Raw genomic sequence first — 26,424 nt, forward strand, 5'->3', positions numbered from 1 at the left:
CCCCACAGCAGCCGCGTGCTGTCCCCACAGGTTTGTGTCCGACCAGGCCCCCACAGGCATGGCAGCACTGTGCCAGCACAAGCTCCTGGGGGCCCTGGAGCAGACGCGGCTGGCCCCCGGGATGGCACGCGCCCACCCGCCCACCCAGCTCGAGTGGACAGCGGGACGGCGGCGGGGCCGCATGGCACTGGACGTCTTTACGTTCAATGGTGATGCTCACCTTCCTCTCTCCAGCGGCACCTCCCGTGACCCTGATCTCCCTTCTGTCCTGCTCCTGGAAGCCCCGTGGGGACAGCAGCCCCTTCCTGTCAGGGAGGACCTGCTGCCGCTCACGTGGGCCCCCCACCCCTTGTCCCTGCAGAGGAGTGTTACTCAGCCGAGGTGGAGTCCTGGACCACGGGAGAGCAGTTCGCTGGGTCTATTCTGCAGAGCAGGTACTGGGGCCCGGGGTGGGGAGTGTGGCCAACGCTGACCACTGTCCCATCCTCCTGTGTCCCGCCAGGTGCCTCCTGCAAACCCAGGGCCAGAGCCTGCTCCCCGGGGGAGTGAGGCTGGGTGGGGGTGGGGACACGGAGGGGTAAGTGGGCTCCATAAATAAATGAGCACGTCAGAGCCGATGTAGAGGTAGAAGGCTGTGAGGTGCAAATGAAGGAGAGCCGTCTGAGGAAACCAGTTCCTAACCCAGGTTCCGCCAGCCACCTCCGCTTGGCCCGCACTCAGGTCCTTGCCCTTTCCCTGGGGGGTCGTCTTCCTGGCTGACCACTGCCTCTGTCCTTCCCAGAGGCCTGGAGGTGCCCCCCCGTGGCTGGTCCGTGTCACTGCACTCCAGGGATTCCTGGCAGGATTTGGCTGGCTGTGACTTCGTGCTGGACCTCATCGGCCAGACTGAGGACCTGGGGGACCCCGTCAGTCCTCGCAGCTACCCCATTGCCCCCCGTGGCTTGTAGGTGCCGCCCAGCGCCCCTGTCCCCAGCCTGTTCCTGTCTCAGATCTGTCATAGGTGACCCCCCGTAGCTACCCCATCACACCCTGGGGTTCATAGGACCTGCTACAGGGCCAGCCCCCCTCCAACCTAACCTTCTCCCACCACACGGGGATGACCCCCCCACAGCGGCTTCTATCCCTTGCCTCAGCCGGGGCACCACCCCCATCCGAGGCACCCCCTTAGCTGGGCCCACTGTCTCCTGCAGACCTGAGGACATCCCCCCCGCCCCTGGCATCCAGGCCCCCTCACTGCCCCCAGATCCACCTCCGGGTCCGCCCCCAACACTGTCCAGCAGGAGCCACACAGGTAAGGCAAGAATGGACACAGTAAGGTTGGCACGTGATGGGAATGGGGGTGCGGGAAGCCCCATACCCTAGAGTGACACTAACCCGCCTCTGGCCCCACAGCCGAGTCTCAGGTCTCAGGGAGTCTGGACGGCTTCCTGGACCACCTCTTCGAGCCGGTCCTCTCCCCAGGCCGCAGCGTGAGTGTTCTGCACACACACCCGACCCCCACCCGCCCCTGCCCCACTCCGATGCCTCTCCCATCTCTCCCAGGGCTCCAGTTCTGACCCCACGGCCTATGGCCTTTGTCCCTTCAGGATCTGGAGCAAGGCTGGGCTCTGAGCAGCCGCATGAAGGGAGGGGGCGCCATTGGGCCCATGCAACAAGGCAGCTACCCCATGGGTGAGTGCAGGGCTGAGCACCTATCCGGGGTCTCCCCAGGCAAGCATGGCCTGGGACCCCGCAGGAAGCACCCGTGGCCCCCGCTCTTCTTGTTGTCTGGGGCTGGAGGGAGGTGGTCGTTGGGCCTAGATAGGAATCGACCTGGGAAGGCCCTGTGCCCTCAGTTTACCCAGGGATGATGCAGATGCCCGGATACCAGCCGGCCATGATGCCTGCAGCCATGCCCATGATGCCGGCGGTGGGCGCAGTCCCTGCCATGCCAGGTAAGGTGGAATCCCGGGTCCCTTCTCGGGTAGGAGCCGGAGGAAGGGGGGTCCGACCAGGGTCCCGGAGGGGACGGTGGGCGGAGGGCCGTGAGCAAGCTTGGCACTTGTATGCCACTTGCAGCCATGGTGGTGCCGCAGCAGCCGCAGCCGCAGCCCCTGCTTCCCAGTGTGGACCCGAGGCAGCTGGCGGCCCAGCAGCAGAACTTCATCAACCAGCAGGCGCTGATCCTGGTGAGGGTGGGCAGGGCCCGCAGGTTGCCTCGTGGGGACAGGTCCGCGGGGCAGAGCCAGAGCGGCTCTCACCGGGCCCACTGCCCCCTCCCTCTTCAGGCCCAGCAGATGACCACCCAGGCCATGACCCTGTCGCTGGAGCAGCAGACGCATCAGCGTCAGCGCCAGGCAGAGGCCCAGACCCGTGGAGCTGCTGCCCCGACCTCACCCCCAGCCGTCACCCCCAAGCCCAAGAGGCCCCTGGCTCCACGGGAGGAGCCGGAGCAGGAGCTGGAATCGGTGGGTGCTCGCCTGAGGGTGAAGAGCTGAGGCCAGGCAGGTGGCACGGCCTGGGGTGGAGACAGCGGGCTCCAGGACTGGCCGGGAGACCCCACGGGAGCAGGAAGATGAGAAGATGCCCGGGGCCCTGGCCCCAGAGATGGGGTGGGGGTGCAGGTGCTGGGAGAGTGGCGACTTGGCTGGCCAGGCTGCTCCTTCACTCCCCCTTCCCACCCACAGGAGATCTCCCAGGAGCCCCGAGACAAGCCCCGGAGGCCCAAGAGCTTCCAGCAGAAACAGGACTTTTTCCAGAAACTGGGTGAGGGCGCTCGAGGTGGCAGGCCTGTGCACAGACCCGTCCGCCCCAGCCTGTCCAGGGCGTGTGGGGCACATTCTGCTCCCCTGCGTCAATGTAGCCTGTCCAGGAGGCTGATGGGCTGGCCAGGTGGAGAGTAATAGGGCCATCTGGGGCGCTTTCAGGGCAGCAGCAGATCAAGGTGAAGACAGTGAAGCCGCCGGCCAAGATACAGATCCCCCAGGAGGAGGAGCAGGACGAGGAACAGGACGAGGAAGAGCCCAGAGCAGGTGGTGGGGAACACGGGGGGTGGGCAGGGCCCGCCCTGTGGGTGTGCACAGGGTCTCACCTGTTCCTTCTCCTCCTGGCCAGTGCCATCCCCTCCTCCTCCCCCCATAGTGAAGAAGCCACTGGCACGAGGAGGGGCCAAAGCCGCACGAGAGGCTGAGGCTGAGCCGGCCCAGGAGGCGGGGCCTGGTGGTGATCCGGAGCCCGCGCAGGACAGAGACCTGGTCCGCGGCTCGGACCCCGCGCCCCGACGGCGGGCAGAGCCCAGCAGGGAGATCCGCAACATCATCCGCATGTACCAGAGCCGCCCGGGCCCTGTTCCTGTGCCAGTGCAGCCATCCAGGTGGGTGCCGGGGGTGACCAGGGCTGGCCACTCCCCAGGGAGTCACCCTGTGGACTCGTGACCTCTTCCTTCTCTCAGGAGGCCCCCAACGTCTTTCATGAAGAAAAACAATCCCAAGGATGAGGCTCTGGCTAAGTTGGGGATCAGTGGTGCCCACACATCCACATCGGTGAGGCCCTATCCTGTCCAGGGCATGGCTTCTCACCTTGGGAGTCCAAGGCTCTTTGGGGTAAATTTAGCCTCACCCCTAGAGCCAGCTGTGCAAATTCTCTGTGCCTTCTCCAGGTGCTGTCCCCCAGCCCAAAGAAGGGCCCCCCGCCACCTGTGGCCCCTCGACCCAAGGTCCCAACACAGCTTGGGCCCTCCGACTCCATCAAAGAGGACCAGGGTCTGTTTGGCCAGACTCCGCCCACTGCCCATGCACCCCCACCTCCTCCACCGCCCCCACTGCCTGGGGAACCAGGGACCCTTTCAGCAGAGCCCCGTGGTGAGGAACCTCTTGTCCCTCGGTGGTGGGCTTCGTTGAGACGGCTGGGTTCCCAGCGGCCTGTCAGCACTCATGGCTGAGGTCAGCCGCTCGGGGTGCTCAGGCTTCAGGACTTTGGAGCCCCAGCTTCCTCATTCCCGTCCAGGGCGGGGCCCGGGCACTCCTGGGGCCCATGTGGCCCTGAGGGACTGTCACAGGGTGGTGTCCTCAGTACAAACCTGGCAGCTCCATCAGGAATTTAGTGGCCCTGCTGACCTGGTGAAGGACAGCAGGGAAGAGGAGGGCTGGAGACGGAGGCAGGAAATGGGACATGGGCAGGACGGAGGCAGCAGAGGTCGAGTGGGCAGAGCCCTCGCAGGGCCCCAGGGAGGTGAGGGTCTTCTGTCCCCACATCCCTGCCATTCGGGCTCTGGCAGCTCCTCGCCTGAAGCTCTCTGGCCCTTCCCTCTGCCAGGCTTGATGGAGCCCATGGGGGACCAGGGGGTCTCCACCCAGCTGCTCGTGCCCTCCGGCAGCGTGTGTTTCTCCTACGTCGGTGCGCCCTGGAGGCTGTTCCTACGCAAGGAGGTGGGCGCGGGGGGTGGGGGGTTGGCCGCTGCGGAGGGGTGGCAGGTGGTGGGCGGGGGCCCAGCGTCTCCCCACACACGAACACTGGGGCTGCCTCCCCACAACCCACCTCCTCAGGCCTGGTTTTCCTTCTGGGTCTGAGAGGAAGTGGGGGGCCAAAGAGGGGCACCGTTGCCAACTCTTTTCCATCCCCGTGCTCTCCGACAGGTGTTCTACCCCCGGGAAAACTTCAGCCATCCCTACTGCCTCCGGCTCCTCTGTGAGCAGGTGAGGGCCCGGGCCACCTGCAACATGGACAGACAGACTGCTCCTGCATCTGGGCCAGGTTACCGTCAGTGCAAGAGGCAGGAGAGCAGTACTGATGGGGCAGGTGCTGTGTTTCGAGCCCTGCCTTTATTTAACATCCCTAAGAGTAAGGACCACTACTGGCCTGTAAGGAGGATGCAAAATCAAGCGTATATAGTCCCCAACATGGGCTCCGGCACCCGGCAGACGCTCCCCGATGCTTCTTTGCCACCGCTGAGTGCTCCCAGGACGCTAGCTCTTCCCCCAAATTCCAGAGCAGCCTCCCCGCCTCCCCCAGGTTCTGTTTCTTCAGGGGGAATTTATCTCGGTGACTGAGGAACAGCAGCCCGCTCATGCAGGTGGCCGTGGGGAGGCGAGTGGGAGCTCCAGGCGGAGGCGGCCCTGGGCTCAGAAGCCCCACGTCCCTCCCTGCTCCACCCATGCCCACGGGGCTCTTTAGCTTTTCCTCCGCATGTGGCTGCTTCCACGGTGAGCTCTGGCTTTGGGATCTGGTGGTGACCACTTGGCTCTGCCCCCCAGATCCTGAGGGACACCTTTGCCGAGTCCTGCATCCGGATCTCCCAGGATGAGCGGCACAAAATGAGGGAGCTACTGGGTAGGGTCCAGGGACCCTGGAGTTGGGGAGCTGAAGAGCTGGAGGGGGGGGGGAGCAAACTCTGGGGTCCCCCTGTGAAGGAGCCTGAGGACAGTCTTGGGCCGTTCCTGCCCACAGGAGACCTGGAGGTGGGCCTAGATTCGCTCAGTACCACCGAGGACAACGTCAAGAAGCGTATCGTGGTGGCCGCTCGGGACAACTGGGCCAATTATTTCTCCCGAATCTTCCCTGTCTCGGTCAGTGAGGCTGAATGTAGGGCTGGGGATGGCAGTACCACAATCTGGCTCCTAGCGTGGCCTGCGTGGGCCTTTGTGGCAGGGATGAGAGCTGGGGGTGGGGTGGGCACAATGGAAGGACCCCCCGGGGCATCTTGGATGGCGGTGGGGAACCGGGAGCCTGTCACCTTCCTTCCGGGCAGGGTGAAAGTAGCAATGATGTGCAGCTGCTGGGCGTGTCCCACCGGGGGCTGAGGCTGCTCAAGGTGACCCAAGGCCCCAGCGTCCACCTCAACCAGCTGAAGACTCTCTGCTCATACAGGTGAACCTGGGCTGGGGGCTGGGCTGTGGATGGCCCCAGGGGTGAGAGGGCTCCCAGCTCATGCCTCCACCTGTGCACAGCTTTGCTGAGGTGCTGGGCGTGGAGTGCCTGGGCAGCTCCACTCTGGAGCTGTCACTAAAGGCTGAGCAGCTGGTGTTGCACACGGCCCGGGCAGGTGCCATCAAGGCCACGATTGAGCTGTTCCTGAGTGAGCTCAAGAAGGCAAGCGCAAGCTGGGCAGGGGGCTGGGTGGGGGCAGGGGCTGGTCAGTCGAGCTCCCTCAAGCCACCAGGGGTCCTCGGAACTCTGGAGTGCCGGGTGGCGGGCGAGGCCAACAGGGGGAGCTGGTGAGGCGGGCAGGACCGGGGCTACAGGCAGCCTGGCTCCCTTACCTGCCCGCCCTCTTGCCTGCAGGACTCTGGCTATGTCATCGCCCTGCGAAGCTACATCACCGATGACCACAGCCTCCTCAGCTTCCACCGTGGGGACCTCATCAAGCTGCTGCCAGTGGCCGCTCTGGAGCCCGGTATCCTTGGGGGGCAAGCAGGGTGGCTGGCACAGGGAGGGCAGCCCATGGCGGAGCCTCTGAGGGGCAGAGGGGCCAGGCGGGCGAGCCACCATGCTTGGGTGCCTTCCAGGTTGGCAGTTCGGCTCCACCGGGGGCCGTTCTGGACTCTTTCCCACCAACATGGTTCAGCCAGCTGCTGCTCCAGACTTTTCCTTTTCGCCAGAGAGGAGTGGCCGGCACATGAGTCAGCTGCAGCACGGAGAGCCAGGGCTGGCTCGGTGGGAGAGGGCCACGGAGGTGAGGAAGATTGGGGGGAGGGGGCGGGGGAAGGCGAGGCCTAACTAGGAGGCGAGGAAGCAAAGGGCTTGATTGCCCCTGAGTGGCCAGGTCCACCTGCCGCCTGGCGGGTGGTGCTTGGTCTGATGCTGCCCCTCTGCCCTCTCCCAATTTCTTGCCTGGTCTCCTCAGCAAGGCTGTGAGCTCCTTGCGGGCAGGGCCTGGGCCGTATGGCCTTTGTGTTCCCTCGCAGTGTTGCAGTGGTCCCCTAGAAGATGCTCAGTAAACACTTCTTGACCCTCCTGGTGGTGTGCTCCCTCCAGCTGCTCTCCCTGGGTTGGGCTGGGTGGGGGCTGGGCATGGCCTCTGGACAGGCCCGTGGGCACTCGGGTGGCATGAGACGTCCTGTGTTCCCAGCGCCATGCCCACCCCCGGAGCCGGACACACAGTGACAACTCTGAGGCCACCAGCTCGACCCACTCTGCGGCCTGCCCCTCTCTGTCCACGGAATCCCACAACTACACCATGCAGGAATTTGCCCTGAACCACTTCCGTAAGCCTCAGACCTTGTGAGTGCCCCGGGCCCACCCTTCTGCTTGCCCATCCTCAGTCTCCCTGAAGTAGGCCTTCCTGCTCAGAGCCACCAGGCCCGTGCTTTTAGCACTCGCCCTACACAACCTGCGATGGGGGGGGAGGGGGGGCAAGCAAGCAGGGCTGTCCTCCCCTCTGCCCCCTCAGGCTGCACCAGACACACGGAGATGCTAAGAAGGCCATGGCCAGCCTGGTGCAGTACACCAAGGTGAGGGGGACAGGTGGGGAGGAGTCGGGCCAGCGGATCTGCCCTCTGGCCCCGACAGACCCCCAACCCAGTCTCTTCGGCCGCAGGCTCCCATACAAGAATCGCTCATCAGCCTCAGTGATGAGGATGCCAACAGGCAGGCTGTGGAAAGCTTCCAGGGTGAGTGGCCACAGCATCCTGTGTCCCCATATCCGTGGTGCCTTGGACCTAGGTGCCAGGTCTCCTTCCCTCCTCGAGTTTGTCAACTCAGGGAAGCTCACTGGTGGTTACTGTACCTCAGAGCCCTCACCTCCTTCTACGCACACCCAAGGAGTGGTGGGTCGTGTATGGTCTGGACAGACAGGCTGCAGTATGTCTAGCTGGCTCTGGGCCGTATGCAGCCACAGGTGCCCACGGCACCCCTCTCTCTCAGAGCCCTGTCTCCTCATCGCTGATGTGGAGATTGCTCTGCTCTGCCTGGCTCCCGTGCATTTTCGAGAGCAAGGCAGGAGACGATGGGGAAAGCCCTGTCTGGTGACAGGAGCCAGGGCCAGGCCCCCCACCCAGCTCACCAGCTTCTCCTCCTGCCTGCAGTTCTGATGCAGTTCATGCAGGACCAGCCCAAGCCCCGGGGCAAGAATGAGTCGGAGCTCCTTTACGAGCTGCTGAGGGTAAGCAAAAGCTTGTGTGCTGAAAGCTGGTAGGGGGTGGGGGGCGGGTACTGTGTGCCCGAGGGTCTGTTCCGGTCTTCATGCCCGGGCCTGAGTGAGTTCCCCTTTCCCTTGGCCACTAGTCTTTCAAATGATCCAAAATTTACTGAGTCCCCATTACATGCTGGGGGCATGGCTGTGAACCAAGCAGGCCAGGTCCTCGCAGAGCTTACAATCTGGTGAGAGAGGACAGTCGCAAAACCATGACACAATGTATCCAAGAGTTCAAAGTGCTGTGGGGAATGACACAGAAGGGAAGGGGATGCTACAATGCAGACGCTTGGTGACAAGGTGACACCGGAGCAGCGATCTGAGGGAAGCCGGGGAGAGAGGCACGTGTGCATCCGGGCAACACATGCAGGCGGAGAGAGGGGCAGGGGTGACGGTCCTGATCAGGGCGAGTCTCTAGCACCAGCAAAGCCAGCATGGCTGGAGCCCAGCGAGCCAGGTCAGGGTGGAGGATAAGGCCTGGGAGGGGTGGCAGGTCCAGGTCATGGCAGGCCATCGTAGGCTACTACTGGCACTCTGATTTCTCAAGAGGAGGGGCACTCGAGGAGGTTGCAGAGGGACTGGCTTACACTTTGAGATGGCTCTGGCTGTTTGCCACCCCTCCCAGGGGGGTGTAAGGGCCAGAGGAGGTTATGGCCACGATCACCAGGTGAGGGCGGTGCTGCTGGCCGAGCCCACAGGTAGCAGCAGAGGGGAAAAGGCTCAGAGCAACAGGGTTTGCTATGAATTGTATGGGGGGTGTGACAGAGAGGGGCCAAGGGTGTCACCGAGGCCCTAGGCAGAGCAGTGACCATCTTCAATAGGAAGGCCCGAGGGAGGAGCAGGTCTGGGCTGGTGCAGGAATGTTTTGGGCAGGTGAAATCTGGGGTCCACTCTTCCAAGCAGGGGGCCTGGGTTCAAGGGAGAAGTTTAGGCTGGAGGCAGGCACCAGCAGACAGCAGGTGGGAGGAGCTGAGATCATCAGGGCACGTAGACAGAGGCCCGAGGGCACGGTGTTCCCTAGAGGTCAAGGATAAGGGGAGCCAGCAGAGAAGACAGGGCCGAGCATAGCCCATAAGCAGATGAAAACAGTGATTTAGAAAGTGACCACTCGTTGGGGCGCCTGGGTGGCGCAGTGGGTTAAGCGTCCGACTTCAGCCAGGTCACGATCTCGCGGTCTGTGAGTTCGAGCCCCGCGTCAGGCTCTGGGCTGATGGCTCGGAGCCTGGAGCCTGTTTCCGATTCTGTGTCTCCCTCTCTCTCTGACCCTCCCCCGTTCATGCTCTGTCTCTCTCTGTCCCAAAAATAAATAAAAAATTTATAAAAAAAAAAAAAAAAAAAAAAAAAAAAAAAAGAAAGTGACCACTCGGGCACAAGCTGTGACAAAGACCAAGAGCTGGCCGCCTGCCTGTGGCCGTTAGCAGGATTTCTCCCTGACTTTAGACCCCATGCCACCCTGCCCCCACAGCTGTGTCGGGAGGAGAACCTCAGGGATGAGATTTACTGCCAAGTCATCAAACAGGTCACAGGACACCCTCAGCGGTGAGTATGCTGAGCCGGGGGGAGCAGGGAGGACAGCCCGGTGCTGAGGCCGGGATCTGGCCAGCCTGAAGCCCAGGCTCTCTGCCCTGCAGGGAACACTGTGCTCGTGGCTGGAGCTTCCTCAGCCTCCTCGCAGGCTTCTTCCCCCCATCAACCACGCTGATGCCCTATGTGACCAAGTTTCTGCAGGAGTCAGGCCCAAGCCAAGGTGCCTATGGGAGGGACTTCCGGCCTGGGGTCTCAACAGCTTGGCGAGGGGTTTGGAGATGCCTGTGACCCCAGCCTGCTTCCCCTCTGCAGAGCTGGCCCAGAAAAGCCAGGAGCACCTCCAGCACACGGTCAAATATGGGGGGCGCCGGCGGCTGCCCTCTCCGGGTGAAATTCAGGCTTTCCTGGTACTGGGGAGGGGGGGGAAGGGGGTACAGGTGGCTGGGCATTTTGGGACTCCCTGGTGGGGGACAGGAAGTTGGGGCCTCTGGCCACTGGAAGACTGACCCTGCAATCTGTCTTGGCAGAAAGGGCAAGCAGTCCGCCCGCTTCTCATTCACTTGCCAGGGGGTCTGGATTACAAAACCAGTATCCAGACTTTCACGGTGAGCATGGGGCTGCTGAGGAAGAAGGGCTGGAGGGGATGGGAAAGCTGTGGCATCGGGACCGCCCCCCCAAGTCCCCTCCCCCACCACGGCCCTGTCTCTGTGCCCAGGTGGCAGCAGAAGTGCTGGAGGAGCTGTGCCGGCAGATGGGCATCACTGACCCCCAGGAAATGCAGGAATTCGCCCTCTTCCTCATCAAAAAGGAAGGTGAGCCCCTTGCCTGGGGAGAAATGGGGGGGGGGGGCAGGCTGGATTCCAGGAGGTGGCTTACCTGCCAGCTGTGTGCCCGTGAGTGAGGCGGGTTCCCACGCTGGGGCTGGCAGGCCTGCGGGGGCAGGGTTGACCCTGGACGGCAGGGCAAGCTGTGGACCTGGGTTCCCCACTCAGGCGAGCTGGTGAGGCCCCTGTGGCCCCACGAGTACCTCAACAGCGTGTTGGATCAGGACGTGAGCCTACACAGCTGGCGGCTCAGCTGGGAGACCCAGCTGCACTTCGATCACCCCACCTACATCACCAGCCACTACAAGCAGGTCAGCTGCCACCCCTGGCCCCGGGCCACCCAGCCCCGGGCAGCAACTTGCAAGCGAGCCCCTGCCGGGGTGAGGGACCTCCAAGCCTCCCTCCCCCGAAGAAGAGATGGTGACAGGACCGAGCTCGAGCCCCAGGAGCCACCACCAAGTGGGGGCTTTGAGGCACAGCTGTCCCCTCCCCTCACTGCTGTCCCTCCTCAGGTGCTGCGGGACTATCTCCAGGGGAAGCTGTTGGTCAGTCCCCAGGCAAACACTCAACTGGCCAGGCTGGCCGCCCTGCAGCACCGCAGCCAGACCCAAGAGGACCGGCTGTCAGAGTGAGTGTGAGGGTGGCCCCACACCTCCCGTCACCCCTTGCCCCTGCTGGTGCTGAGGCCCACCTCAGCATGCACCCAAGGGCCTCTCCTTTGGCCCCCCACCCAATCCTCCAAGGTCAAGGCCGCTCAACCTGTACCCTTCCTGGCCTCAATGTGATGGGCCTGGAGTAGTGGAGGCTGTGTACATCTGACTTCCCCATCCCAAGCTCCTCAAGGGCAGGGCCCATACGTCATTCCTAAGACCGGATTCCCAGCCTCACCTGCCTGTAGTAGCCTTGCTCGTTTATTTAGCACCTGCTGTATACCCAGCCTCGACTGACCAGTCTGTGTCGTAGGCAAGACCTGTTGGCTTACTTGCCAAAGCCGCTGCAACGGCAAGTGAGCATGTCAACCATAAAGAACCTGATGGAACAGGAGCTGAGGTGGATGCAAGCATGCAGCTCCCAAGAAGCACAGATCAGCTTCATTGGTGGGTCTGGGGCCCTGGGGGTTGCGAGGGCCGGAGCAGGAGACCGTGAAGGGAAGGGGTGAAGGTGCAGGGCAGCTTCTCTACCTGCCCTGCCCCGCTCATCCAACCTGGAGGCCGTCGGGCAGGTCCCAGGGCCACAGTGACCAGAACTGCTATCCCGGCCCCTCCCTTCCCAGAGGCTGTGAGCCAGCTGCCCTTCTTTGGCTACACCGTCTACGTGGTGTTGCGGGTCAGTCAACTGGCCCTGCCCGGACCCAGCCTCCTGGGACTCAACCGCCAGCACCTCATCCTCATGGACCCCAGCTCCCAGGTGGGCCAGGCTCCCGCCCCGGTGCTGGCCTGAGCACCCTGCGCCACTCTCCCACCATCCACGGTGACCCCTCCCCTGAGAGGGTCCAAGCTCTGCTGTCTCTACTGCCCCCAGAAACTGTACTGCTCCATCGCCCTGAAGGACCTGCAGAGACTCCACCTGCTGAGCCCCCTGGAGAGCGATGGGCCCCCTGGCCTGGAACTCAACTACGGCTCTGCCGACAACCCACAGACCATCTGGTTTGAGCTGATGAAGGTGAGCGGCCAGGGCCTCCGACGACATCCTGGGAAGGCAGCGCACGCGTGACCCAGGCCTGGCATGGGGTGGGGGTGCAGAGCGGGGAGCCCTGTCCTCATGTGCCTGTGCCCCGGCAGGCCCAGGAGCTGAAGCACACCATCGCCTTCCTGAAGGACAGCGGCACTGCTTCCAACTAACGGCTGGCCTCACCCAAGAAGGTGGGGAGAGGGGAGGAGACGAGGAAGGGGCCCCTCCCACATCCAAGTCTGACTGGCAAGGTCTCCCTTGGGTGCCATCAGGCCATTTTGGTTTGGACTCCACCCCCCCACCCCCGGCTGTTCTGGAACCTCCCGCAGCACGGCGCTCCTGGCCCACGTGGAGGCCATGAGGCAGGAGCTACTATGGTGACATCAACTGGGAAAGAGAGTAGCAAGACTCCCCCCTGGGGGGTTCCCGGAGTGGGGGCTGCAGGAACTCGCTTGGGCAGCTGATGCTGCCTACCCTGGGGGAGATGCCCGTATGGCGCCAGGCCCTGGCTCAACACCAGAACGATCCCAGGCCTGGGAGAAGCAAATGCTGAGGAAATAAAACTCCCAAGAGAAAAAGGCTGTGTTTGTGTTTGGCGGGGGAGGGGTGTCAAAACCAACAGGACTTTTATTTCTCAGGTACGTCTCAGTCCAGCCCGGCCTTCCCGACCAGGAACTGAGCAGAGCGCAGGGTGCGGAGGCTGCCCTTCTCCTGCGCTCTGCACCCAGGGCCAGCCTGGAAGCTGGCCTCGCAAGGGAAGGGGGGAGTGGCCCAGGACCTGAAGGGGCCAACGCCTCGGACGGGTGGGCTTCACCCTGGCTTACAACTTGTTAAGAATAAGAGGTGGAGGGACCACGCCTTCCTCCTGTTCCCCTGGCAGCAGCCACACCGCCCCACTACCTCCTAACCTGGGGATCTGGCTCAGAAAACCCAGCCAAGAGAGGAAGGGAGGCTAGGAGGAAGAAGACCTCAGATTTTGCAAGCAGAAAGGTGGCTGGCCTCTGGCCTCCGACCTTGATTTAGGAGGCATCTGGGGCCATCTCCAAAGCAAGCATGGTTGGAGGGGGGAGGGACCCTGAGCAAAGAGGATGCTCCTGATGGCTGCAGGCTTTCCACCTTCCCATTCCTGAGCGAGGCCCAGGTTGGCCCCCGGTTGAGGCCGGGGGAGCACTCTGGCCCTAGTGGGCAGCAGCCGGTCATCTCTGTGGGTCACACAGGCCGTGCCAATCAGCTTCACTCTCGCACCGGGCCCGGCCATGGAAAAACTGCTTGATGAAATGCTGGGCCTCTTCCTTTACTACAGATTTGAGAAGGGGAACATGAGGGCCAGTCCCCTCCCCACCACCGAGCCCCGCAAATTCCCTGGCCTGGTGATGCAGGCACTCACCGCTCTTTCCGGGAGGAGTCTTCTGAGTCAGCGAGTGTGAGAGGTGGCGGGCGAAGGCTTTAAACAATTCCTGGAGGCGGAGGGTGACAGGAGCAAAGGGTGCAGACCCCTGCCCTGCCCCCACCAGTGGCCCATAGCCATGACCCAAGGGCAAGGCGGACCCAGGGAAGCAGGCAGCCGGCCTTAGGACCTAGCCTGCTTCCGCCCCGCTTTGTCCTGGCTATAGGTAGGACCTGTCCTGCGCCCAGGTATCCCAGGCCCAGGAGAGGGCAGAATCCACCCACCTACCCTACCTTGGATGCAAACTTGCCCTCCTTGTAGAAAGGGGTCAAGCATTTGACCACAACATTTGCAGCCTCCTTGAGGGAGATGCCAGGGACTGGGAGAGGACAGGAGCCTTGGGCTGTAGGGTTCAAGGTGTTCTGATTGCTGGCCAAGATGCTGTCCTCGGCTTCAGCTAAGATGGAGGTGTTGGCTGAGAGGCAAGGCCTCTTCTGAGCCTGGTTCTCTGGGCTCTCCTGTGCAGGACCCAAATGGAGCATCACTCTCGGGCTCCCTGTCACAGCCCCTCCCCTCCTTCTGGAAGACTGGGCCTCAGCATCCGCTGGCTCCCTCCAGCCCAGCCCATCTAACTCTGGGATATAAAAAGAGGGAATTTTCCCCAAATGCCTAATCGGGAGAACAGAGCAGACACCAGCCTAGTCTACAGGCCTCCTCCCCTGTGGCCTCATCCCTGTCAGTACCTGCTGGGTTCTGGGCCGCTTGCCCGTGCGTGTCTCCTTTGTGGGGGTGGGCTGGCCTTCAGGGGACCCCTGGTTTCTGGGTGGGCAGGCCCTGGCCAGGGAGGAGAGCAGGCGTCAAAGGCTCCAGGCACCAGCGGCACCCTCAGCTCAGCTGGCCCAGCAGAGCACACCCTGGCCAGGGCTTCAGAGATCCAGTTAGCAAAAGAGATTCCAAAGAATTTCAGAACTATCAGAGCCCTTACCTTGACCTCTCACTGGTGCACTCCTTGGTCTGGGGGGATGCAGCCAAACACCCCAGGGCTCCATCTTCCCCTGCACACTTCTCTGGGACTGCTGGGGGTCCCCGCATTCCCTCATGGGAAAGGCTGGCACCTCCTGTCCCTGGTGCTGAGGTGAGGGGAGACGGGCTCTTGGCCCTTTGGCAGAAGCGGGCGATGTTCTGAGAATCTTTGAGGGCTGCTGCGGCTAGGAGCTGCTGTTTCTTGCTGGCCCGGGCCTTGGCAAGGGGACCGCCCTTAGAGGGACTTGTCGCCTTCTTCTCAGGGGAGGACCCCCCACAATGAGCACTGCTTCCAGGGGCCTCTCCTCTGGGCCTCGGGAGGCACTCACTGCAGTCCTCACTCTGGAGGCTGCGGGGCTGGCTGGGGAGCTCCCGCTCACCTCCCAGCACAGGCTGGGGGGCTTGCTTCTCGGCCCGCATCTTCTCCATCAGCTCAGTGGCCGTCTGGAATGGGCAGGAGCCTTTGGGAAAACCAGCTCCCACCCGCTTGGGTTTCGGCTGTGAAGAAGAGGAGAGAGGGTTCTGACCACCAGGTCCTCGAGGACACTCACGGGCTGGTCTGGAATGGCTCTTGGGAGCGGAGGAGGGAGAAACCAGGCAGGACACTGCTAGGGGGTCAGGCTGATGAGAGAAGATCTGTGGGGGCTGCAGAGGTACAGCTGGGAGGGCAGGGAGGCTGGAGGGCCTGCCCCAGGGTGCCTAGGGCCGCGGCTACGGCGCCCAGAGAGGGCCAGTGGCCATACTGTGGCTGAGGACAAGGGGAAGTGATGCCTTTCCCCTTTCCCAGACCCAGGTTTGGGGTGGATGCCAGGACACCACTCACCGAGTACACTTGGGAGGCCGGCCGGATGTCATACTCGGTGGGTTCTGGGGGCTGGGCCTGGGCATTGTGACTTCTGGTGTCGCCTCCCATGTCATAGAGCTGCCCCTCCTTGGAGGCTCTGTGGATCTCGGCCACCTGAGTCATGGACAGGTAGGGATGCCGTGGCACCCACTAGCTCCTGAAAGCCCCGACCCAGGCTTTCCACAGGTGAGATTCTGGGGCCTGTGGCTGAAGGTCACTGGACACTGGACAAGTTCTAGTCCTCAAGGGGTTGGCTAGAAACATCTTCAGCTGGCAAAGACGGGAGGTCAGGCTCCCCTGTGTACGTGGCTGCCTTGCAGGGGGCAGGCAGACAGCCTGGGAAGGTAGAGGGGCCGCCTCTCCCACCCTAGCCCATAAGCACACCCTGCCTGGGCCCACCTTCTTTAGCACGCTGGCCTTGTACAGGTTGGCCACCTTGGCATTTCGGAACATCTCATATTCCAGCTCCACAGCCCTGGGCTGGAGATCGGGTCTGAGGGTAAGAATAAGCACAAGGCATCAGGGGGGCCTGAGCCCTCTCTCTGTTGAGCTCCTGCTGGATTCCATCTGGGGACCCTGGAGATGGCTTCACGGCCTGGTGGGACTGGCCTTGGGCACAGGGATTCCAACCCGGACTCTGGGCACCCTGTGGCTTACTGCCCTTCGGCAGGCGCTAGCAGCCCCTTAGTCCTAGCTAAGCCTGCCCCCTGGTGGGGCAGTGAGACCTGCTGCCACTGGGAGCAGGATGCATCACGATCTGGGGAGGGGGTACCCAAGTAAGCCAGGAGGGATGGGGGCTCTTGTGGTCTGCAAAGGAACAAGGGCTCGGAGAAGCCTCCTAGGCCCCCGTGACCTGAGACACTCACCCATCAGCGGTCCCTGTGACCTGGCGATTACTGCTCAGAGCCTCTTCCAGAAGCCCCAGGCAGTGCTCACGGGCCTACACAGGGGAAGGAATTTTGTCACTCAAGCCTTAAGGTTGGGGGAGGAGTCTGGGGGACAGAGTTGCCCACCTCTTACCTTCACAGTGAGCCTGGGGATCTTCTTGCTGGAAGCCTCTTTCAGGGGACAGTCCTCATCTGTGGGGAAGAGGGGTGGGTCACTGCACTCTACTTTCTGCTTTGTGGAGTCCCCAGCCCACCGTGAGGCATCTACACCCTGGGAACAGCCCCAAAGTCCCTGAGGACACTTCGGTACTGACCCGGAGGTACGAAGTCTTCTATCTTGGGGTCTTTGCCCTGGAAGGTGACATGAAGGGCCTATGAGGCATCTTGCTTGGCTGCAGGATGGCCCCCCATCCAGCACCAGGGTAGGGGCCGAAAGAGTGTGAACAGGGGGCCACTGAACACCATCAGGCCCCCATCCCCTTCACCTTGCGTAGGCTCATCTGTCTTTGGTAGAAGAGATTCCATTCCCGCTTGTGGGCCTCGTCTCTGCCCTCGTCCCCACTGCCTCCAGACCCTTCGTCATACCTAGGGGACAGACTAGGCGTGAGCAGCCCTGGGCCTGGGCTCTGCCCTCCTGTCATGCCTCTCTGGCGGGGCGCTGGTTGTCTCCGAGAGCCTGGCCTCCAGCAGCAGCATCAAGCTCCTGGCTCCACCACGGCCCCCAGGGGCAAGGGGTGAACTACGGCATTGGGGCGCCTCTGGTCTGGCCTTGGCACGAGGAGGAGAATGCCAGCCTATCTGCAGTGGGTTGGGGGCCCCTGACTCCACGGCCCCTCACCTGCTGAAGCCCCCATAGCCCCGGCGGCCTCCCTCATACAGCTCAGGGTCAAAGCCATTCCCCTGGGAAGGCCCGATGCAAGTCTTGCTCCAGCTGCTTCTGTGCTCCAAGGCCTCCAGCTGCTTCCGCAGGGCCACAGGGTTCCGGCAGTGGTCACAGCCCTTGGTGCAGGCAGGAGGCGCATCCCCAAAGTACTTGGCGATGGCAGCATGGCGGCACCTGGCAGAGGCAGCACAACAGAGGCAAGGGGTGAGGGACCCAGACAGGCCAGTGTTCACTTACCCGCTCCCTAAACTCTGTCTGAGGAGCGCTACGTGCTGGGCACCACACTCAGCATCTCGTACGCCTCCTCTTGTGCGAGCCTGACAAGCAAGGCACCGTTTAGTTGCCCGTTTTACGGATGAGGACAATGAGGTGAAGTGTTCCCAAGGTCGTGTAACATATGGGGGAATCCGGAGAAGACAGGGTGTGACCCCCACTCCGTCCTGCTTCTCTATGGGTTCCTCCCCTCGGTCCCGGCCTCCCGCTCTGTGCTCTGTCCTCTGGCAGTGAGGTGCCCCGGGAATAGCTCCAGCTCTGGGTACAGATGCTGACTCTGCTGCTGAGGCTGCCTCCTTAGGGAAAGCATTTGACTTCCCAAAGCCTACACGTCCTTGGCTGTGAGACGCGGCAAGAGCGCCGGCTCCATGGCCGGGGCGTGGGGCGTGGTGCCTGGCACACACAACAAGGGTTCTTTTTAGCACCTTCGCCCTTTCCCGGAGGTGGGGGAGGGAGGGACCAGCACGAGGTAGCCCTACCCCAGCCTCAGCACTCTGCTCTGCCATCTCTTGACGGCCTCTTCCTTATCCCCAAGAAGACCGTGCCTGCGTATGCAGTCTTGGGCTGGGGGACCGCTCAAGAGCTGGAACCAGCAGCACTGAGAGCTGCCATCGTATGCTGGTCGCTGCTGAGGGCAATGGGAGACCAGCCTTGGCAGGAGTCTCGTCACATCACCCGGCGCCTCAACTCCACTGCCACGGCCCCGCTGCTGGGGTACCAGACTCCAGCTGTCCCTGACTCCCAGGAGGGGGGCACAGTTGGTCCTTGAGACAGGTGCAGAGGCCCCCAGGGTGGGGGGTAGGGTGCAGATCTAATCATGGCCCTTGCAAAGGGCCAGTCTTGCCACAGGAATGTAGCATGAGGTGGGAGAGCACGAGAGATTGGGCAGCAGAGGCAGGGCTGTCCAGGCGCCGTGTCCCGAGGACAAGAATAGGTGGTGTCACCCTCCAGCCAGAATGCCTCTCGATGTGAGCACCGCAAGAAACACTTTGAGGAGCCGAGACCCTAAGGGACAGGCACCAGGAATGAGAGCTGATGTTACACAGATCCTAGGGAGTGGGGTCTGGCTGCCTTGTTCAGAGAAGGCAGCTTTGAAGGCAGCAGATGGCAAGGAGGCCCAGGCAGCCACCAGGGGGCACTGTTCCTGCCACTCCTAAAACCAACATGCGACTCCTTCCACTGCTAGTCTGTGCATCTGCACAGTGGCCGCCTGTCCAGCCTCTGGGAGGCTCCGGCACCCAAGTGGTGTGGCTACACGGTTGGCTTCCTTCCCCCCACCCCCCCACCCCTCCCTCAAGCCCAGACTCACTGGGGTTTTGTGCTCACACTCAAAGGGCTCCATTGAGAGCTCACAGATGCGGGCTGGGGTCAGCTCCTGTCCTGCTCCTGTCCTGCTCCGGGCACAGCCTGGTCTGCTGGGGTGGCACAACCAACCAAATGTCAAAGGGCCCTGCCAGCCACTGAGCTCTGGAGCCGGTCCCTGACGGCCAGGGCCAGGCCAGGCCGGGGCCAGGAATGAAGAGACAGCTCCAGCACTCTTTGGAAAGAAGGACATCGGCAGCGTCCTCCCTCCTGGGGTGGAGGAGCACCAGACACTTCCCCCGGCAAGCAGGCCATTCTCAAGTCACCCCTAAGTTCCTCCCCAAGGGCCTGGCCTCGTGGGTGGTCCGGCAGCTCCCCCAACTATTTACTTCCTAGGAGGGGCCAGAGGGTGGGACCAGCCAGGGAGTCTCGAGAGAGACAGGTTGGCTGGTCAGGCGGATGGGCTCAAACCCCTCCTGAGGGTAGGGAGGGAGCCAAAGAACTTGAGCGCTGTGGGGCGTCCCTCCCTCCTCACTCCACGGCTCAGGTGGAGCCTCCCAGAGGGCATCTTTGCCAGGGAAAAAGAGAGCCGACCTCTTTTATCAGCTCTCCGCCCAGGCCCAGCCCACGACGGCTTAGCACACACCCGCCAGGAGGGAGAGGAGAGGAAGAGGAGGCACAGAAGAGACGGGTTCGCCCTTGCAGACCTCCCAGGGGCAGGGCAACCACAGAGGAGTCTGAAGCCACCCTCGGAGGTCCCAGCAGGGACTCACTCGGCTGGGCAGGGGCAGGGCAGGGGCAGCGGTGGCACTGGCTCCCCTGCTTCAGTGGCCGCCCCTTGTAATTTGACACTTGGATCTCCAGGACGACCAACAACAAAAAAGCTGAGGCCGAGACAGCAGCTGGCTGTCAGCAGCCAGGAGCTCCACTCCTCTGAGGAAGGCGCCCAGCAGCGGGTCAGGAAAGAGGCATCCGAGAAGGAAGGAAGAGGTGGTGGCCGGGCGAAGCCAGGCAAGGGAGGCTGCCGGGCTCCCCAGCATCCGCGGTTGCCCCTCAACCCAACACCTGAGCTCCCAGGTGAGTGGTGCCGGCCACAGATTTTGGGTGAGGGGGCCAGCCAGGGCCCCCTGCCCCAAGGGTGGAGAGCCACAATCTAGCGCGATCACAGGGGCTCGTGGGGGTGCACTCGGTCAGTCTCCAGACAGCCCCATTTCAATCTGGGCTCTCCCTTCTTTTGCGGGGATCCAGCACTGGAGGGACACAGGCTGAGGCTGCAGCTCTCTGCTCAGAGTGCTTTCCTCCCTGCTTGCTGAGCAGGCAGAGGGGCCCCGAGCGCCTGCTTACTCTGCAAGTTAGTTTAAGCTTTTTCTATTCAGGGGGCTTAAACAAGGGATTTGGCTGTCCTGGCCTGGGAGAGAAGGGCTGTCTGCTCTCTGGGCCTCCCTTTTTCCCAGGATCAAGGCAGAGCCCTCTGTCCCTGCTTTCTCCCAGTGGAGGAGGCTCAGGGCAGGGTCTGCCCCGCCACTTCGTGCCCCTCAGGATGTGGCAGGATCCACAGCAGCTCTGCCCATCTGTGTCCTGCATCAGAGTGGCAGCTGCCACCCCTTGAGAGGCGCTTGGCCCGCTCGTTGCCAGGTGTTCCTAGCTCAGAGCCAAGCCCGGGTGCTCCTCCCTGGGTCCATTTAGAATCCCACGACCCCCCAGGTCTCTCCAAATGCTGTGCCAGAAGCATGAGGGCCTGACCCTGAACCCAAGGTGGGGTGGGGGAGGAGGCGATGGTGAAACTGAGGCCGGTGAAGGACCCACCCGGTATGTGGCCCTGTGACACGCCATTGGAATGCTGACCCCAGCATGGCTCTCCAGCAGCCCCGGGAGCAGCCCCCTTGGGCAGGGCCCCATGAACGGAGGCTGCCTGCTCCTCCTGCCTTCTTGTCCTCACACTAGGGCTAAAGTCTCCCTTCCCCGCCCCCCAGATGTTTCCCCCAAAGCAAACAAACTAGTATCTACTAGGAAAGAAAAACAACAATCCAGGGAAAAGTGGAAACCAAGAATCAGTCCAAGTGTTCTTGGCTCAGCAGAGTCTGTGAGATTTGGCCTGAGTCGGTGGCTGGAGAGGCTAATGCCCTGCAAAGATGGCCATGCAAGGCAGAGAGGGGACAGGCGCCGGCCTGTGTTGGAGGCAGCAGACAGGACTGGGTAAGGGATGGGCACAGTGGTGAGCCCAGGGCTACCCCTGCTGGCTCTGATCTGTAAGACGGCCCAGGCAGGCGTGCGGGCGGGGATCAGAGTCCCTGCGGCCACAGGACATACGTGGATGGGGTCCCCTGAACCCAGGCCCTGAGCTGGAACGGGAGGGTGATACCTAGCTTCTGGGGCTACGGGAACCATCGCTAGCAGCCGGAGGTGCCTCCTCCGGTCCTGGAAAGCAGGACTGCTCTGGGTTCAAGCAGCTACTTCCCACGGCAACTTGGAGCCAAGGCAGAAAAGGGCATCGTCTGAAGGCCTGATGCGGTCAGTGCACAGTGGACATCTCTGCCTTGCTGGTCAGGCCCCCGGACGCCGAAAATCTGCCACAACCGTCAGTTTGCCTCATGACAGCTGTTTCTCAAACAAGACAATGCCCTGTGGAGCAAGGGTGGCTACAACTCTCCATGACAAAATGACAGGGGCAGAGCAAGAAACCCTTGGGGCCCTGAGCCACCGATACACCACTTATCAGTCACAAACACACCCGCCAGCCGCCTGTTCTCTTCCACAAGGGGCCTCTGGAGTTGAAGTATCAGTTTTGCAAGGAGGAAACAGGGAAGCTTCAGTACCAAATGGCAGTTGTCTGGCCTGCAGGTCACCCGTGTGCCCTGTCACAAGGCTCCCTGTGGCAGGAGATGCCACACAAAGGAACGTTTTCTGGTCCCTCCAGCCCCTCCAGCCTTCATCTCTGCCCGGCTCACTTTCCCTCCTCCACTGGCTGCCATTCCAGCCACAGAGCACCCTTCACAGGCTCCAGGAAGGGCCATGCAGGCAGCCAAGGTTGCTCTCTCTTCCTGGGGCCGTGGGAAGTCACTTGCTTGGCTGCCTCTGACCAAAGTACTCCAGAGCACAGGGCCGGCAGGGACTAGGATTTCCCTGATTCACAGGCAGGAAGTACAGTTTTGGAAGGAGTCTGGCAGAGCGAGATAGACCAGAAAGATATATACAATATCAGTATATACGTACCGATACGTACAATTATCAGTACCCCTCTGGGCTTCCCTGCAAACCTGGGAAAGTAAAAGGGATAAGAGGCAGCCAGCCTCAGAGCACCCGCTTTCCCCAGACCACAGCTGGGAACACTTACTCCCTACAGGGCAATGGCCAAGGAACATGCCGCAGGGTCACCTGACGACTGCTGGTTATATTGGGCACCAGGCGTCAGGCACCCCCTGGGCCTCGCTTTAAATAGCCCACTGGGAAGAGCGCCTGGGACCTGCTGGAATGTGCCTCCTTCCTCTTAGGAGCACAAGGCCCCTCCAGCTCCCACGGTCCCCACTAAGGCTTCTTCTGCTCAAGCCCAAGCTGGAAATGGCAAAACATCAACTGGAAAACAAAGGGCGTTCCCCTTCAGCCTTTGGGGCAGAACATCAGTGCCCGGTGGCTCCATTCCAGTTCACAGACGGACGGAAGCAGTGGGCAGCCCTGGGTGAGACCCCAGGGCTGGTACAGCTTGCCAGTTCAGCTCACCAGAGGCACCCTGGGCGCAGGAGCACGATGCCATCTGTCCGCAGCCATACGGCCTGCCTCTGTGGACGGGCACTCCTCCCGGAGCGGGGCATGGGCCCCTGGGTGTGACTGCAGCATCCCCAGTACACAACACCCGGAGGATGGCCGACTTCAGAGCCGAAGCTTCTGATCGACAAAGTCCACCTTTCCCGTACGGCAGAGCAACCTCGGCCCCACCTGCCCTCTCCCTGCTCTGGAGATCACACCCCTCAGACCGACAGGGTCCCCACACCACTTCTCGCTCACAGGCGGAGGCCTCCCCTCTATAACCCCTCCCCGGGGCTTTGGATGTGGAAGCACAAGTGACAAAGCTCCTGCTGCCCGGCTGGCCTCCACCCGCTTCCTCTTTCAAGGAGTCTCTGGTGCTACATTAGGCAATGCAGGCACGGGGCCAAACAGGCTGAAAAAGCCAGACCGAGTGTAGACGGAGAGGAGAAGAGGAGCCCAACTCCTGAGCCCCGTGCAGACTCTCCCCCAGGGCCTTGGCTGGCACTTCTGTTCCCTCCTCCAGGAATGCGGAGGAATATTCTTCTGGAAACGGGAAGTGGATGAGCAGAGAGGCTCCGGAACGAGAGGGGACCGCCCTCCTTGTGCAAGCCAGCTTCGCCGGTCAAAGAAGGGGGGCGCTGTTCAGTGTGACCAGAGAAGAGGGGCACCATGCTCAGGAAGGAGTTTGGTGAACCTGAGACAGACACGTGCCATCTGTCCCTTTGGCAACAAGTCACATGTGGTTCCCAAAGAACAGGTGTGGCCCTGGCCTCGTGAGTGATGTGCCTGAATAAAGACAGTGCCCCAGACTCCTGAGCATGGAATGGGGCTAATCGTGCAGAGCACACCTGCGTTCAAAGAGTTCTGGGGCCCTCGTCCCTGCACTGGGCCCACCGCGAGGGCAGTGTCCTCAGAAAGCTGCTCCGTGGGCTGACTTAACCTTGCGAGCCACAGAGCAGGCTGCCTGAGACAGGTCTCCATCAAGAGACAGCATGGGGAAGTAGGGGAGCCTGGCTAGGCCCCCATCCTGCTGTGCAACCCCAGAGGAATCACTGTTTCCCATATGTAAAGGGAGGCAGGAATGAATGACGCATGGGATTCTAGGATCTCTTGCCTCTTTGTATACTTGAAAACTGGGATCTTGATCGCCATTACGGAAATGTGCTAACCCCGGGATGGGGCATAAGAGAAGACAGAAGGCTATAACAGGAGACTCCCACTTCTGACAGGAAGCCCTCTAATCCTCCATGGACCCATCATCTGCCGGCTCCCCCCAACATTGCTTAAAATACAGCTCCCATCTCCAGCTTGCCCCCTCCCGCCCCCCCACCTTCCTTTACCTTACACATCACAGATATCCTGGGAATGAAAGACACAGACGAAACTCCCCAAGGTGTTTGGGGAGGGTCTTTGACAGTGTACAGGGTGGGGGTGTGACTGTCCCCAAAGGCTTCCTATGGTGGCCAGACCCCCCCCCCCTCCACAGACACACACCGCAAGAGGGGAAGCCCACCTGCTGAGCACAAACGTGTGCCAGGATCTGTGCTTCCTGCCGCTGTGCTTCCGGGTGTCAATCCTCCCAACAGCCTTGAAGGATGGCTATCTCATCTTATGTAAGATGAGGAAAAGAAACAGACTCAAAGAGACAAAGTGACGCGTCCACGTCATGAAAGCAGAAAGGGGCAGGCATTCAAATCCAGGATGATCCAATGTTCCACGGGGTGCAGGCGACCTTGTGGAAGAGGAGACATAGGAGGCACATGCCAGCTGCCATCCAGGTCCGGAAGGACTATGAGGCAGAAGGTGGGGTAGAAGCATCCTGTGTGACCACAGGCAGGACCAACGAGGTCAGGAGGGGGTTCCACCTTCCAACGATCAGCGCTGCTCCAAGGAGGAACAGGGCAAGCTGCCGTAGCAGATGGGACTCCCCATCTCACCCAGAGGGGGCTCAAGCAAAGGCTGCACACCAGAGGGAGTGCAGAGAGCCAGGTACAGGGTAGGGGGTTCAAGCAGATGACCTTCCAAGCAGTTCTAAGACAGCTATACTGTGGCGATAGTACCAGGAGTGACCAGCTTCCAAAACTGTAGTCATCTCGGAAGAACCTGCCTGGCTGAGACCCAGGACAAGGCGGCAGTAATTAGATCCTGAGGTCTGGCACAAGACCTTGGCCACCTGTTATGCTCCCTTGGATTAGAGCTGCCTTGGTGAACAAGTTCAGGCTGGGTTGGCACCAGGCTGTCCCTGGTCCATCCCTGAAGAGGCACTGGCTCCCTCATGCCCACAGGGGAGGCAGAAGGGGAAAGAAACTCCTGATGTACAGCTGGCCCAACTCTCAGACTCAGCCTGGACCTTCACCGTCAGCCTATTGGGCACCCTTAGACAGGAAGAGGCTCTCAGTCATCACCTGGAAGGCTGAGTTGCTACATACCTGGGGCGAGGGTGGGGACACAAGGGACTCTCCTGGTCAGGCCAGAGGAGCAGGTCTGAGCCAGCAGAGGAGGGCCTGGTAAACCAGCCATGGGATGTGTGATCCTGTCCCGAGAGGCCTCCTTGGGGAAAAACTGCGGGGTACACGGCATCATCTCTGCCTCTTCAAAGAATACCATATGAGTAAAGAAACTGAGCTGATGGGAGAAGTGGAGGGCCCTGGAGGGGCTCAGACCACCTCCCCCAGTTAGTTCTCACCCAGCTGACCCCTGCCAGGAGCCCCATGTGCCCACTCGAGGAAAAGCCTGACTCCTTCTGCCCCACCTATGATGAAAGGCAAGAGCACCAGGCTGGAATCCTAAAGCCCGGTCTCCCCACTGGGAACCCAGGGGAGGCACCAAAGTCCTGAAGGACCCAGGAGTCACGAGGGGAGCTGTGCCAGCCCAAGGCGCTCAGCAAACCCGGGAGTAGAAGAGTGAAGCCACCCCACCTCGAGGTCGGAAACCTTGGCCAACCGTGGCCAGCTGGCAGACCTCTCCTGTGTCTGGCAGTGCCACGCAGCCCCCGGCGGCAGGGCCTCAGGCTCCCTGCCATCACCAGCCTCCCTCAGTCCGGGTGGTGCCAGGCGGGTGGGGGCTGAGGGCCACCACTGGGTGGAGGGCCCTGATGGCTCCCTCCCCCGTCATGAGCCACCGGGGGTACAGGGGTGAGACCCGACTAACTCGTTCCACTGGCTGCAGGTGGGTGGGGACTCCCAGCCCCATCTCAGTGAGGCCCGGCAGGAGCCCGGCAGGAGCCCGATGCACCATGGCAGCCGCCAACTTTGTGCAGGAGATGCGCTCCATGGGCGAGAAGCTGCTGCTCAAGCTGCAGAAGCTGCCCCAGGCCGAGCCTGTGGAGATCGCGGCCTTCTCGGTCATCCTCCTTTTCACAGGTAAGCTGAGGCTCTCACGTTCTCCCCAGCGCCCCTGGTTCTTCCTGGCATCCGGGAAAGGTGAGACCACAGTGCTGGCCAGAGCGCTGGCCGAGGTGGCTGGGTGTCCCCCAGACAGAGGAGAGGCAGATGTCCCTGGGGGGGAGCCAGAGGATTTCCCGAATCCTTGACAATTTGCTGATGGGGTGCAGAGGCAACCCCAAATCCCAACCAGGGGTGAAGGGAGAGAAGCTCAGGGCAGCAGAGGCGGCATGACAGGGAGGTCAGTGCCTAGTGGCTGGCACGGGGACAGTCGACACCTCTTGCCAGACTCTCAAGTATTTCTGACGAAGCCAGATCTCTGGCTAAAGGCCCTTTCCGCACACCTCCGGAGGGCTTTATTTAGAAGTAAGGCGTGTGTTCTTTCTCTTCCCTGCCTGAGCTTCCCGTGCTCTCTGCTTCTCTCTCCTAACCCCCCAGCCACCGTGCTGGTGCTGCTGCTGATCGCCTGCTGCTGCTGCTGCAGGGACTGCTGCTGCCCTGAGCGCAGAGGCAGGAAGGTCCAAGTGCGGCCCATGAGCCCACCGTGAGGGACAGAGACGAGGAGGAGA

General features: G+C 61.9%; 3 protein-coding genes across 9 annotated transcripts in view; 2 read left to right on the plus strand and 1 right to left on the minus strand.

Moving 5' to 3' along the window:
- The window catches only part of MYO15B (myosin XVB), a 29,749-nt gene extending 17,126 nt beyond the window's left edge, over positions 1-12,623 (plus strand). For 6 of the 7 annotated variants that reach the window (XM_078438147.2, XM_078438149.2, XM_078438148.2 and 3 more), the window contains 37 exons: positions 31-209; positions 362-434; positions 782-943; positions 1,191-1,291; positions 1,393-1,469; positions 1,587-1,671; positions 1,836-1,934; positions 2,059-2,168; positions 2,268-2,447; positions 2,667-2,745; positions 2,907-3,011; positions 3,094-3,352; positions 3,431-3,521; positions 3,638-3,839; positions 4,294-4,406; positions 4,614-4,673; positions 5,232-5,307; positions 5,425-5,543; positions 5,726-5,844; positions 5,925-6,066; positions 6,259-6,370; positions 6,483-6,649; positions 7,046-7,197; positions 7,367-7,427; positions 7,514-7,586; positions 8,001-8,077; positions 9,573-9,646; positions 9,739-9,854; positions 9,947-10,041; positions 10,162-10,239; positions 10,350-10,446; positions 10,627-10,769; positions 10,971-11,086; positions 11,422-11,555; positions 11,732-11,865; positions 11,980-12,120; positions 12,240-12,623. In XM_078438147.2, coding sequence (XP_078294273.2) covers positions 31-209; positions 362-434; positions 782-943; positions 1,191-1,291; positions 1,393-1,469; positions 1,587-1,671; positions 1,836-1,934; positions 2,059-2,168; positions 2,268-2,447; positions 2,667-2,745; positions 2,907-3,011; positions 3,094-3,352; positions 3,431-3,521; positions 3,638-3,839; positions 4,294-4,406; positions 4,614-4,673; positions 5,232-5,307; positions 5,425-5,543; positions 5,726-5,844; positions 5,925-6,066; positions 6,259-6,370; positions 6,483-6,649; positions 7,046-7,197; positions 7,367-7,427; positions 7,514-7,586; positions 8,001-8,077; positions 9,573-9,646; positions 9,739-9,854; positions 9,947-10,041; positions 10,162-10,239; positions 10,350-10,446; positions 10,627-10,769; positions 10,971-11,086; positions 11,422-11,555; positions 11,732-11,865; positions 11,980-12,120; positions 12,240-12,299 — 4,261 coding nt within the window. In that variant the 3' untranslated portion in view covers positions 12,300-12,623. Of the gene's footprint in view, positions 1-30; positions 210-361; positions 435-781; positions 944-1,190; positions 1,292-1,392; positions 1,470-1,586; positions 1,672-1,835; positions 1,935-2,058; positions 2,169-2,267; positions 2,448-2,666; positions 2,746-2,906; positions 3,012-3,093; positions 3,353-3,430; positions 3,522-3,637; positions 3,840-4,293; positions 4,407-4,613; positions 4,674-5,231; positions 5,308-5,424; positions 5,544-5,725; positions 5,845-5,924; positions 6,067-6,258; positions 6,371-6,482; positions 6,650-7,045; positions 7,198-7,366; positions 7,428-7,513; positions 7,587-8,000; positions 8,078-9,547; positions 9,647-9,738; positions 9,855-9,946; positions 10,042-10,161; positions 10,240-10,349; positions 10,447-10,626; positions 10,770-10,970; positions 11,087-11,421; positions 11,556-11,731; positions 11,866-11,979; positions 12,121-12,239 lie in introns of those variants that run through there. The other variant, XM_078438153.2, reaches the window with a different exon arrangement.
- Positions 12,624-12,710: 87 nt separating this feature from the next.
- RECQL5 (RecQ like helicase 5) overlaps positions 12,711-26,424 on the minus strand; it is a 35,549-nt gene continuing 21,835 nt past the window's right edge. The window contains exons 8-19 of the mRNA XM_060645387.3: positions 17,109-17,327; positions 16,756-16,855; positions 16,585-16,621; positions 16,404-16,462; positions 16,250-16,323; positions 15,783-15,876; positions 15,363-15,497; positions 14,502-15,037; positions 14,260-14,350; positions 13,810-14,034; positions 13,517-13,586; positions 12,711-13,426 (exon numbers count right to left, since the gene is read on the minus strand). Coding sequence (XP_060501370.1) covers positions 13,326-13,426; positions 13,517-13,586; positions 13,810-14,034; positions 14,260-14,350; positions 14,502-15,037; positions 15,363-15,497; positions 15,783-15,876; positions 16,250-16,323; positions 16,404-16,462; positions 16,585-16,621; positions 16,756-16,855; positions 17,109-17,327 — 1,741 coding nt within the window. The 3' untranslated portion in view covers positions 12,711-13,325. The remainder of the gene's footprint in view (positions 13,427-13,516; positions 13,587-13,809; positions 14,035-14,259; positions 14,351-14,501; positions 15,038-15,362; positions 15,498-15,782; positions 15,877-16,249; positions 16,324-16,403; positions 16,463-16,584; positions 16,622-16,755; positions 16,856-17,108; positions 17,328-26,424) is intronic.
- On the plus strand, positions 19,399-26,403 carry SMIM5 (small integral membrane protein 5). The gene is made up of 3 exons (XM_060645389.2): positions 19,399-19,805; positions 25,641-25,834; positions 26,294-26,403. Exons 2-3 carry the CDS (start codon positions 25,708-25,710, stop codon positions 26,401-26,403), a joined length of 237 nt encoding a protein of 78 aa, XP_060501372.1. The 5' UTR covers positions 19,399-19,805; positions 25,641-25,707.

This window comes from Panthera onca, chromosome E1 (assembly GCF_046562875.1).
Source record: "Panthera onca isolate mPanOnc1 chromosome E1, mPanOnc1 haplotype 2, whole genome shotgun sequence".
In the NCBI taxonomy this organism is placed as follows: Eukaryota; Metazoa; Chordata; class Mammalia; order Carnivora; family Felidae; genus Panthera; species Panthera onca.